This window comes from Lagenorhynchus albirostris, chromosome 6 (assembly GCF_949774975.1).
Source record: "Lagenorhynchus albirostris chromosome 6, mLagAlb1.1, whole genome shotgun sequence".
NCBI lineage: Eukaryota > Metazoa > Chordata > Mammalia > Artiodactyla > Delphinidae > Lagenorhynchus > Lagenorhynchus albirostris.
In genome coordinates this window covers 46,521,819-46,535,248 of record NC_083100.1, presented here as the reverse complement: position 1 = coordinate 46,535,248, position 13,430 = coordinate 46,521,819, and the positions used below count along the sequence as shown (strand labels likewise).

The 13,430-nt window shown below is 33.2% G+C and overlaps 1 protein-coding gene across 6 annotated transcripts in view; it reads right to left on the bottom strand.

The window, feature by feature from the left end:
• Nucleotides 1-246: 246 nt before the first annotated feature.
• Nucleotides 247-13,430, bottom strand: part of CALCRL (calcitonin receptor like receptor) — a 112,651-nt gene continuing 99,467 nt past the window's right edge. For all 6 annotated transcript variants that reach the window (XM_060152477.1, XM_060152481.1, XM_060152482.1 and 3 more), the window contains 3 exons: nucleotides 9,281-9,499; nucleotides 9,084-9,125; nucleotides 247-3,753 (listed from right to left, as the gene is read on the bottom strand). In XM_060152477.1, the coding sequence (XP_060008460.1) occupies nucleotides 3,538-3,753; nucleotides 9,084-9,125; nucleotides 9,281-9,499 (477 nt within the window). In that variant the 3' untranslated portion in view covers nucleotides 247-3,537. The remainder of the gene's footprint in view (nucleotides 3,754-9,083; nucleotides 9,126-9,280; nucleotides 9,500-13,430) is intronic.

Sequence of the window (13,430 nt, the reverse complement as noted above, 5' to 3'; positions counted from 1 at the left end):
AAAGATCATATTCCATATGATTCCATTCATATGAAAGTCCAGAATAGGGAAGTCTATTGAGACAGAAAGTAAGTTAGTGCTGCTTAGGGCTTGGGTGGGAGCAGGGATGGGAGGATAGAAGAGTGATAGCTAAGGATACATGGTTTCCTCCTGAGGTCATAAAAATGTAATAAAATTGACTGTGGAGATGGTTACACATCTTTGAATATATGTAAATATACTATACCAATATAATACACTAAAAACAACTTTAAATGAGAAAATTATATTTTTAAGTAGTTCTTTTCCTTCTGTTTCTTTCTGCTATTCAACACAGAACTATACAGTAGAATATAATGGAGAAAGGAGACAAATTTTTGTGCATTTTCCTATTTCTGGGAATCTTTTCCTTTCATTTAGCCTAGGAAGGAATTTGCGTACACTGTACTTTATTTGGAATTTTTTAGCTTACAAGATGAATTCATAATTTTAACAAACAGGTTTATGGAATGATTTACAGGTTTATGGAAGACTTCAAAGAGGGTAATGGTGATATAGTCATCGATTTTAAGTATTACACTGATTGCTGTAAAGAATTATATTTGTAATTTAGATTATTCAGTACTCCAGTAAACATGAGTGAAAATCAACTTTAGCTCATAACTTTAATATTTTCGTACAATCAAAATATAGAGATATACACTAAGTAAGCATAACATGAGTTATTTTAATTGATCAGAATATTTTGGGTATGTTTTAGAAATAAAAGAAATGGTTTTTATTAGCATATTAAAACCAAGAGAAAATTAGATAAGTTCACATTTAAAAAACATTATCAAGCAATAAATACAGCACTATAGCTACCACTACTTCTATGTACATTGGATTACATTTGAACAAACACTAAATTCCAGAATGAATATTTTATGAATAAATGCACTAAATAACTTCAGAAATTAAAAAAAAAAATGACAGACTAGAATTGTTTAGAAATTAAAATGACTTTCACAAATACTTTCAGAAAAGCAGCAGATTTGCATTTTAAAAGTTAGAAATTCCCCAAATAAGTTTTTAGATACCAAGGAAGTTTGCTTTTAAACAGTATTGATTTTACTTTTTTATATGAGTAAGATACAAAGGAGATCTTAATTATTAGTACTTCAGTTTTAGAGAAGTCTAATATTTAAAAATATTACTTCTAAAAAAAATGGGTTCAAAATTAACACTGATTAATCATGGACTGTCTTCACCTAAAGATGGTACAATAGATAAATTCTGGCCACAAAGGAAATCTGATCTAAACTTAATATGATAAAAGCACAATAAAAAGACTTGAAAGTTACAATGTATTTTTAATATAATGCTTGTTGATAATTTGACATTTTCTACTGTCATTTATGGTTGAGACTTGATAGCTTGTCTGGAAGAATGCTGAAATATATGAACAGTGCCAGTGAAGGATTTGAATCTGTGTCTTTGAATAATAAATAGCTAAAATATGAGATTATTTAAAGGAATTATTGTATAATTTAGGCATTAGAAAGTTCAGAACAGCCTGAGTTCCTTTTTATAAAAGCTTGTTTTGAAATCCGTAAATCTGAAACTAACAATACAGCTTTTACATGTGTATAGATAAATCATAAATCTACTGACCAGGCCTTTTAATAAGTGAATTCTTACTAATTTAGATAATTTACCTGGACAATTTCAAATGACTTCTGAACTTACCATCTATTGACAGCTTAAGAAACAACCTATGATGACTAAGTCATTAGTTTAATCCATTTTAAGCAGATTGACACACCACAGCAATAACAACAAAAACATATAGATGTAATGAATTCTCCTGCCAAAACTGACTTACTAATTGAAGGCATTTTGGTTTTCAGAAGTCAGTGGAAAATGACATTAGGAAAAATGAATCCCATTTAAATGTCACTTTAATTCATTAGCGAGGATTTCTTCCATCTTAATTTAATTATTCCATAAATGTTCTGACAACGATTCTTCCTTACTGATACATTCAGGTCTTTTACTATATTGCATCATCATATATAGTATCTCTATTAAAATATAAAAACATTGTATATGATATATATTGTGTTCCTCTAATTTTAAAAAATAGCCTTGCAGCATTTCCAAAGCTTCATATAGTAAGTCAGAAAAGTAATCTTTTTAACGGGGTAAAAACCATAAGAATAGCAGATTGGCATTTATTATAGGAGTCATTTAAATTTTCTGGATTAGAATGAAAGTTCATCATCAAAATAAAAAAGGAAATATGTCAAACATATCTATTATTAAGGTATGAATCACCAAAGCTAATATATTCAATAAAACAATGGCCTTGAGGATTTTTTAAATAAATATTTTATATCTTATCATAGATATTTCTCAAACTTAGTTCTCAAACTTCTGATGCTGGCATCTGGTTGTCTTTAAAATAGTTACCAAATAAGAATTCCAGATTCTATTTTATTATAAAATCAGCCCAGACACAGTATCAGATATTAACATGCACACATTGTTACATTAAGTATTTGTTTTTAAAAAAATTACCTAGATTGTATATATTTGAGACTATAAAATAGAATAACAGAGTATTTACAAGCTTACTTTTCACAATTTTTTTACAAACTTTTAAGAAAATAAGAAATCCTTCATTGATTTCCTTCATGTAAAATAATTGCTAATTTGTCCACAAAGTAGAAATGGAAGGGGCAAAGTTTCTATTTACAGGTATATGGACACGAATTCCTTCCCACTTGTGTAGTAAGATGGGAAAGTAGTCAACTACATGTTTTGTAGTATCAACCAAGATTTCTCCCTAATGTTACCAAAGTAGGATTGCGTATCATACATACTATTCATCAAGCCTCAAAAATGGATATGACAAGGGGTATAACTGTGATGAATCAGCAAATGAGTAGCCAACAGCAATTCTGCTCATTTATTTTTTGGGAGGAGAAGAGGGTAAGCAAACAGGAATAATTAATTCTTTATCTGGTCCATTTGAAAAAATAAAAACAAAAAGGGCTAGAATACTTTCTGGGCAAAAAATCAACTTCACCAAGGAATATGGGATAAAGATTTTAAAAACAAATGAAAAGCTCATTTTCTTTCCAAGTCTATAGGCCTTAGCTAGGTCTCTTTAGGCAACAGGAGTGGAATTGTGCCCATTGTGTCTATGAACTTTTATGGTCTATTTATTTGTGGTTTCATGCAGTGGTGTGCTAGAGCTGGCTCACACCAACCTACAACTGACTGTGCTCATTTTTACCCAAGTCCACATTCACTGATGTCAAGTTGGTAACTTGAAATCAGCCATGGCGGGAGTACTTACACCATAAAAACTGGCAAAACTTACAAATCAGGACTGTTTTCCCCCATGGAGCTAGTGTGAAACATTTATCAACACACTACTGAATTCATGTGAGGGTTTTCTTTGTCACCTTCAAATAATTCATTTAATATTGAAGTCTTCTGGTTGTAAAGTCATGGATCCAAGTCCTTGAGTTAGGAGTGGAACAAAATAGTTCAGCATTACACGCTCTATTATCAGTCGTATAACTTTTCCGGTTTTATGACAACGTTTTCAATATCGTGGATGCTTTTTCCATTTAAGTGTTCAGTTGGACAGTCATGACTGTAACCTGCACCATCACTGATTGTTGACACTGTGTAAGATGCACTACGGAGAGCATCTGAGTGGGAAAAGCTGTTTCCAAATTGGATTTTATATTGATTCCAGTTTCTTCTCAGAATTGCTTGAACCTATAAAACAAAAAGAAACAGAAAGGGTAAGAGCAATTCATAAATGAAATGAAGATAATGTATTTAATAATACAATAAAATAAGTTATGTACAAAAGCTTTTTTAAAAAAAGCATTGATATTGAGTGAATAATATTACTTTATTTTCTTAATTAAAAAATGAAATTGAGTAAACTATCTTTATATTAGGAAATCTTTGCAATTACTCTATACTTTAGTACAGACTACAGAAAACTTCATATTTCTCTTTCTATGCCTTCTCTTTGAAGCTCTAAAAATGCACATGAATGTCTTGCTGTCAGATAGTTAATCTACACCCTCACTTACAAGTTGGCATGTGCAACATTTAGTTTTGTATCAATATTTTTATTAAAAGAATGAGATAATTAGTAAAATATAAAAGAAGAGAGAAAAAAGATTTAAAAACAGGGATACAGGGAATATAAATAATTATCACCATCATCATCAACAGCAGCAGCAACAACATTTTACTGTGATTAGCATGTGCCAGGTATTGAGCTACATTCTGGAAAAAAAAGATCAGGGTTTTTGCCCTCATGGAGCTTACCCCCAGAGGGAAGAAAGTGTTGAACAGATAATTACAGCACTGAACATATAATGGGATGAGTATTGTGGGAAAAAAAAGTTTAGGAATGTCACCACTCCACTTTTGTGTATTTAGATACCCCCCTGTCTGGATAAATTTGAAGTTTAATGACTCTTCTATCTTTTCTGCTTGGGGATAGAGATGAGAACTAGATAGGTCATATACAAAGATTTTGGTTTTAACTGAACATAAGACACAGATGATTTTCTTCATATTGAGTCAGTGAGCATAAATGAGAATATCAAATGCATCTCCAACTCGATCACCTGTACATTTCCTGTCTGCTTCCAACTTAAGAATGTATTAGCCACATGCTGTGACCTGATCTGTGTCTTTGCAAAGCATGTATAGCTTTGAATTGTCTTCCCCAAATCTCTACTGCTCTTTGACCCTTTGATTGTTTCCCCAAAGGGAATCTGAGCATTCAAAAACAACTTTCTAGTAGTTCATGTCCTACAAACATACTCATACAATATTGTTTAACTTTCTACGAATTACATAAATTCCTCAACTTTTTACTCATTACATTCATGTGTACATATCAATATTAAACTTTAAAATAGGGCTGCTTATTTAAGTCTTTTCATTTTCTTATCTCTTCTCCAAATTACAAACAATCTATAGCGAATAGGTATTCCCAGGATGTCTGCAGCTCTGTGGGATACTTTAAGGTCCTATTAGTCTCCTCTAATCTGTCGCTTAAAAGGAACACAAAGTTTTACTGTCTCATTTCATATTTTAACATGTAGAAAAACAAAACAAACAAATATAAGGTCAATCAGTTTCTTTAGTAAGAATTCAGAATGAGTTATTAGAAATTCCAGGAGGGGCTTCCCTGGTGGCACAGTGGTTGAGAGTCCGCCTGCCGATGCAGGGGACACGGATTCGTGCCCCATTCCGGGAAGATCCCACATGCCACGGAGTGGCTAGGCCCATGAGCCATGGCCACTGAGCCTGCGCGTCCAGAGCCTGTGCTCCACAGCGGGAGAGGCCACAGCAGGGAGAGGCGTCTCCCTACTCTATAATTCAAAAATTATGTAGTTAGGAATGCAATACATTGTTTTATTAATATGAAATTCAGAACTTCAGGAATTTCAAGCTTACTTCTTTACATATGGCAACTATATCTGAAGGAAATAATTTTTATTCATATAAATTTTCTTTGAAATAACAGCATTTATAGGAAAATGAATACATTTATCTTATAAAAATTATACTTTATTCCTCTCATGGTTTAGTGATGTATTTCTAAGTTCTCCAAATAACATACTTAAATTAAGGTAATTAAAAAATACCATCTGCGTATGTAATATCTTCAAGAATATAAGCAAATGACAAATGGAATGGCTTTAGAGTATAACTTTTAAATAAATATTCAGAGATTTAAAACAAAAATGACATTTGGCCAATTATCTAGGTATTTCTAATGGGAGTTGTTTTTGATCCTGATTTTTATGCTTAATTAACTTCTCACTTTGTTACTAAAAGCTGGACTGATTGAATCCATGTGCTATATAGTTTCTGTTTGAAAGGAGGTGGAATGTAGCTTTGTACAAAAGATTCTACATAAATGTTGGGAAGAAGCTGACATGAAGAAATATTTTAGCTATGAGAGTAGTACTTATAGTCTTAACAAGGAAAGCTTAAATTCAATTCTAAAAGCGAAAATGGCTTTGAAATGTATGACTGTTTGCTCTTGAAATATCTACTTTGATTAAGATCATCACCCTATTTCTTCCTTGCAACTAAATCGTCAGAAAAACCATGGAAAGCCAATTTCCTGACTTATTTACTGAAGCTAAATATAAAGGTAATTAAAGACCCAGAGGCCTTGTAGACATGTTTGTTTATGGTACTCTCTATAAGGATGTTATTTTTTTTCATCTGCTTTCTCTAACACAACATCACACCTGATTAACAGAACATTAAAGTGGCCACTCTTAGTAAACTTACAATGAGAAGAATGTAATGGGGAAAGATAAAAAGGGAAATTGCCATTGGATGGCAAGAGAGCCTGCCTGATGTTATTAAAGATATGAAAGTGTTTTCATTAATTTACGCATAAGTGTTATATAAATAGTAAGGCCAACTTTTTAGACTATAACACTGCAATATATAATTTTGTATAATATAAAGAATATGGGTTTATATGACCATTAGTACCTGATAAGAAACCAACTCTACACTGCTTAACCTAAATCAATTAAAAGGTGTTTAATAGAGCTGTATATAAAAATTCTACCTACTTCTCATTACAGGATGTGAGTTTGGTTATTCTCAACAAATCTTTTTGTTCACGTTGTAAAAATATCTACTCTCAGGTGTTGTTAAAGATACCCGTGAGACTAGGGAGGGCCCTTCTGATGTCTAGAGTCCCTAGTTTATGCTAACAGTGCACATTTTTTTGATTGAGAGGACTAGAGATGAGATGAAAGTGACCTGAGTACTTGTCAAGCCACGGTTATTTAATTAGTGAGAAATGCAACTAGGAATATTTTGGCTAATAAATAAAAATAAAATGTGAGAATAAAAAATAAATAGAGATATTAAGATAAAGGCAAGCTATTTGACCTAGCGTGGAAAGCAAGAAGGAAACTAAGCCTGAGCAAATGATTTCAAGAAGTACATGACATAGTTGGAACCACACAAAATGGGTTTGGCAGCTGTGTCTTCATGTTATGAGAGTGAGAAAAACTAGAGGCAAAGAGACAAAAAAAGGAAGCATTATAGTATTTCTTAAGATGAGAAATGAATCATACACAAACAGGGATTGTATCTAGAGATGAAGACAAGGGAACAAATATTGGGGGTGTTGTGAGATGCTGAAGGATTTGCTAACAAGTTGGCTCAAAGATTTTTTATTGTAATTTTCCAGTGCCAAAGTGTTCTCAATTTTAGAACATGGCAAAAGATCAAGGCCTGTGTCTCTTTTCCTTACACAGGTAGAGTGCAATAAGAGTGTTAGGCATTAATTTAGATATTCCCTGGACACTTTTTCTAAATATAAGGGCCAATTTGAGATTTGATTCCGATATGATTAATATTCCCGTTTGTACATATATTTTTGTAAATGAGCGATTTGACAAATCTAAAAAGGAATCTATAATGTACTGAGTATCTACTGTGGGTGGGGCATGGTGCTAAAAACTTTATATTCCTAGTTTACGTTAATCCCTGTGAGATTTGTGTAAAGAACTTGCTTTTATTTCCCTTTAATAAAAGTACACACTGAGACCTCTGGAAGTTCAGAATATTTCCCAAGATGTTACAGCCAGGAACAAAAAGGCATCTTTGGGTTTAAATGCATTACTGTGTCAGCGCCTTTATTCTACACTGCCTTCCATCACAAAATATTTTACTAGTGGTTATAATTTGTACATTTAAAAAATACCCTTTATAAAAATCAAATCTGTTTCTGCAGATGCAAACGTGTATCTTACTTATTTCATACATGCTTTATGGCATATTGTCTGTAGCTTTCTCATCTATATTTAACTGTAAAGTCCTATGTAGGCAGAAATTGGATAGTCTAATTCAGTTTATACAATAATTTATAGAGTTATATAATAAATGCTAATTGAATTTTATTATCAAAACAGATGATGTATCTATTCTTCCTAATTGCATTCTCTGTCCCTACTTCTCACTGACTTCAGAAAAAGTCACTCTTGTCCTCGATACAGCAGAAGAATCATGGAAACACCACTCAAAGATATGAAATATAGTCTACTATGTTTGATAGTTCTATATGCCATTATAAATAAATAAATATATAAAATAAGTATCTATATTTTAAAATTGATTAAGAAATAAAATATGAAATTTTATTGTATGCTAAAAGAAAGAATTAAAATATTACGTAAACAAGGGAAAACAATATTTTATAGTTTTTCGTGACATGTACATGATTTCCAACATTGATTAGTTGTATAGAAATGGTTCTTATAAAGTTATGACGACTGGTTCCATGTGTTGCCCATCTGAAGCTTTGTGATAAGCTTCACCATTACCAAATATATGTTTCATTAGTTGCTGTCTGAATTTCTAAACTTTATTGAATTTTGCCAAAATCTCCAACAGGTTAAATTTTGTCAAGTAGATTAAAATCATATAAAGAACTAAATCAATATAGCTCAAACCACTGAGTTATAGCCCTATTGATATGCATAAGAAATATGGTACCAGTTTCTAAGATGCCTGAAACTTCCCAATTAGAAAAAAAATATTGGACAAAAATCTTGAAATATCCAAAAGCACATTTCCATGTTACAAATCAGAGGGCTCTTCTGTTTCCTAACCCACTGCAGCTCTTCCCAGGAGAAAAAAAAACCCAGAGAAAGGGGGAAAATAAAAATGACCCAATTTTATTTCCTGTTAGAGTGTATGTTCTATGAGGATAAGGATTGCCTAACATTGTACCTAGGACAAAGTCCAGAATTAGTAGGATTAGTTCAAGAGGTAGGTCGAAAGACTAGATGAATAAAAGTCATTGATGGAATATTTTAAAGTGAGGCTGAATTTGCCCCAGCTTTGAACTCCAATATGACCTGAGCTTTTGGGAAGGAGAGTTACATCTAGTAAAAGAGATTCCATGGTTCTTTTTCCTGACAGAAATGGAATTTGAAATACTTGTTCTTAGGGAATTTATAATTCTGTCTAATTTCTTAAAGTAAAAAAGTATTGCAAATACAAAATGATAAGAGGAATAAAATCAATCACCATACCTCTCCATTAAAGAAGCAGAAAATTGTAGATACCAAAAGACCCTGTAAAAGAAAAATAGAATTATCTAATTCCAAATGGAAAAGATACATTATTTGTAACCAACTTGATGCACATATAGTTAAAAATAAAACCAAAGCTATATGTAAATTTAAAACCAAATTTCACAAGGTGCCTTCCTGATGCAAGAACACCATACCTGATAGTGCATGAGGATGTGCATGATGTAATCATATACCTCCTCTGCAATCCTTCCTTCAGGTCGCCATGGAAACAGTACAAATTCAATGCCAAGTAATGGCACCAGGATAAGCGTAGCTCTCACAGCTTTCATGTAGAGATTGGATTCTGCTTGGTGAGTAACTTTTAACTTGGTGATAAGAACACGTACAATATTTAATAGGAAAAAAAGATTCACCTAAAAGAAAATAAAATGGCATATGGAAATTATTTCATATTTAATATTAAGAATCATTATTGAAGGATCTTTTATTTTATGAATCTTAGAATATTTTCAGGACACAAGAATATGTTCTATTGATGAGAATATTTGCCTAAATATTAATTTGTATTTCTGCTACTGAATTTTTTCATATTTTTCCCAGTTTTACTGAGACATAAGTGACACTATATAAGTTTAGGTTGCATAGCATGATTTAACTTACATATATTGTGAAATGATCATCACAATAAATTTAGCTAACATCGATCATCTCATAGAAATACCAAAGATTGTATATATATATTTTACCTTATGATGAGAACTCTTAGAATTTACTCTCAGCAACTTTCATGTATATCATAGAGCAGTGTTAACTATAATCATCATGTTGTACATCACATCCCTCATACTCATTTATCTTAAACGTGGAAGTTTCTGTCTTTTAACCACCTTCCTACAATTCCTCCTCCTCCACGCCCTGCCTCTGGTAACCACAAATATGTTCTCTTCTTTCTATGAGTTTGTTTGTTTATTTGTTTAGATTCCACATATAAGTGAGATCATACAATATTTGTCTTTCCCTGTCTGACTTATTTCACTTAGCATAATGACCATCCAAGTTGTCTCAAGTGGCAGGATTTCCTTATTTTTTATGGCTAAATAGTATTCCATTGTGTGATGTGTGTGTGTGTGTGTGTGTGTGTGTGTATGTGTGTGTGTATAAATACCATAACTTCTTAAGTTGTTTCCATGTCTTAGCTATCGTGGATAATGCTGCTATGAACATGGGGTGCAGATATCTCTTTAACATAGTGTTCTTGTTTCCTTTGGATATGGAATTGTGATTTATTAATTTAAAAAGTACATCAATCTTAATAGGCTTAGATTTTAAAAAATAAATTTATGGTGGAATTATTGTGGACCACCTTCAGCTAAGTAATATCTGATTGTTTTGCTTAGTTCATTTTCTTATGCAAAATTTTAAAATTTTGCTATGATTAAAAAAACCAAAGCTTCTGAACATTTTCAGCTCAAAGAAAGGAAATAATTGTTTGTAGCAAAGGCTAATTATTTTAAGTGTCTACTCTGTATTAGTGTTCATACTAGGTACCTACCAAATATGTATTATACCATAATAACCATTTTCATCTTTTTGGTTTATCCTTCCTGCATTATTTGTATGTGTATGTGTGTAACAACAATCCTCACAGCTCCCCATGATAGTAATATAATCCTCTTTATCCTTATGAGGAGGCTGAATCACATATTGGAACCAGTTGATATTCAAACTAGATCATCCTAGAGTTAAAAAAATTTGGCACCCAACAAGGCCTTCTGTCAATTACTTTCTGTAATTATAAACTTACTATGAGTTTACAACTTTCCCCAAAACAAATCATTCTCTTTGAAAGGGAGACATGAAACTTTAAAAATATAGTGTTCAGGGATAGAAAGTCCAGAGATGAACCAATGCACATATGGTCACCTTATCTTTGACAAAGAAGGCAAGAATATACGATGGAGTAAAGATAGCCTCTTCAATAAATGGTGCTGGGAAAACTGGACAGCTACATGTAAAAGAATGAAATTAGAACACTTCCTAACACCATACACAAAAATAAACTCAAAATAGATTAAAGACCTAAATGTGGGCTTCCCTGGTGGCGCAGTGGTTGAGAGTCCGCCTGCCGATGCAGGGGACACGGGTTTGTGCCCCGGTCTGGGAAGATCCCACATGCCGCGGAGCAGCTGGGCCCGTGGGCCATGGCCGCTGAGCCTGCGTGTCCGGAGCCTGTGCTCCGCAACGGGAGAGGCCACAACAGTGAGAAGCATGCGTACCGCAAACAAACAAACAAACAAACAAACAAGCAAAAGACCTAAATGTAAGGCCAGACACTATCAAACTCTTAGAGGAAAACATAGGCAGAACACTCTATGACATAAATCACAGCACGATCCTTTTTGACCCACCTCCTACAGAAATGGAAATAAAAACAAAAATAAACAAACGGGACCAAATTAAACTTAAAATCTTTTGCACAGCAGAGGAAACCATAAACAAGACCAAAAGACAACCCTCAGAATGGGAGAAAATATTTGCAAATGAAGCAACTGACAAAGCATTAATCTCCAAAATATACAAGCAGCTCATGCAGCTCAATATCAAAAAAACAAACAACCCAATCCAAAAATGGGTGGAAGACCTAAATAAAGCTTTCTCCAAAGAAGACATACAGATTGCCAACAAACACGTGAAAAGATGCTCCACATCACTAATCATTAGAGAAATGCAAATCAAAACCACAATGAGGTATCACCTCACACCGGTCAGAATGGTCATCATCAAAAAATCTAGAAACAATAAATGCTGGAGAGGGTGTGGAGAAAAAGGAACACTCCTGCACTGTTTGCAGGAATGTAGATTGATAATAGCCACTATGGAGAACAGTATGGAGCTTCCTTAATAAACTAAAAATAGAATTACCATATGACCCAGCAATCCCACTACTGGGCATATACCCTGAGAAAACCATAATTCAAAAAGACACATGTACCACAATGTTCGTTGCAGCACTATTTACAATAGCAGGACATGGAAGCAACCTAAATGTCTATGGACAGATGAATGGATAAAGAAGATGTGACACACATATACAATGGAATATTACTCAGCCATAAAAAGAAATGCAATTGAGTTATTTGTAGTGAGGTGGATGGACCTAGAGTCTGTCATACAGAGTGAAGTAAGTCAGGAAGAGAAAAACAAATACCTTATGCTAATGCATATATATGGAATCTAAAAAAACAGCACTGGTGAACTTAGTGGCAGGGAGGGAATAAAGACGCAGACGTAGAGAATGGACTTGAGGACACAGGGGCAAGGGGAAACAGGGATGAAGTGAGAGAGTAGCATTGACATATATACACTACCAAATGTAAAATGGATGGCTAGTGAGAAGCTACTGCGTAGCACAGGGAGATCAACTCGATGCTTTGTGACAACCTAGAGGGGTAGGATAGGGAGGGTGGGGGGGAGGCTCAAGAGGGAGGGGATGTGGGGATATATGTATATATATAGCTGATTCACTTTGTTGTACAGCAGAAACTAATACAGCATTGTAAAGCAATTATACTCCAATAAAGATGTGAAAAATATATATATAGTGTTCAAGAAATGAACAGAGTTCTATTGAAATACATTTCTCTCTCTCTTCCTGAATACTACGTTCTCTCTTTCTTATCTTTATCCATGTCCATATCTGTTACTTTTGTCTATATCCTCTATGCCTATTCCTTACGCCTTCCACAGAATTATGGACAATAGCCCCAGAAAAGTCCCTTCGGGCTCTTATTCTCCTATGCTGTTCTCTTTCCTTTTTTCTCACCCTGACTTCTAGCATCTGTGTTTTGTTTAATAATGTAAAAATTTCAAACTGTGTACTATTATGCAGTTTATATCCACATACTTTAATCAGAAAAATAATGGTAGCATCTCACTTAATGTAGAAAGCAATGAAAAAATAACATACATTTGCTGATTTAAGGCATGTGTTATGAAAATAACTGGGCATAAAAATATTCTACTATTCTTTTAGAGAATTCAATGGAACATATGCTTCAAAAATAAACAGCTAACTATAATCCTGATGGAAACACATCTATGAAAAGTAACATGGTAACAGACACAGGACTGTCTGCTAAAGACAAAAGCAGAATAAGCTATTGCAACAGGTGTAAGAATGAAACATGATGAATCAACACATCAGCTGTTATTCCACCCATCCTACTGTGTTCCCTTCCCAAGCATTCATTACTGTTTTAAAAGTTTTGACTAAGTGGAAATTACTACCAGCCCATTGAATAAAAAGTAATAATGCCATTTTATCTGCTTATAAATTTAGAATAT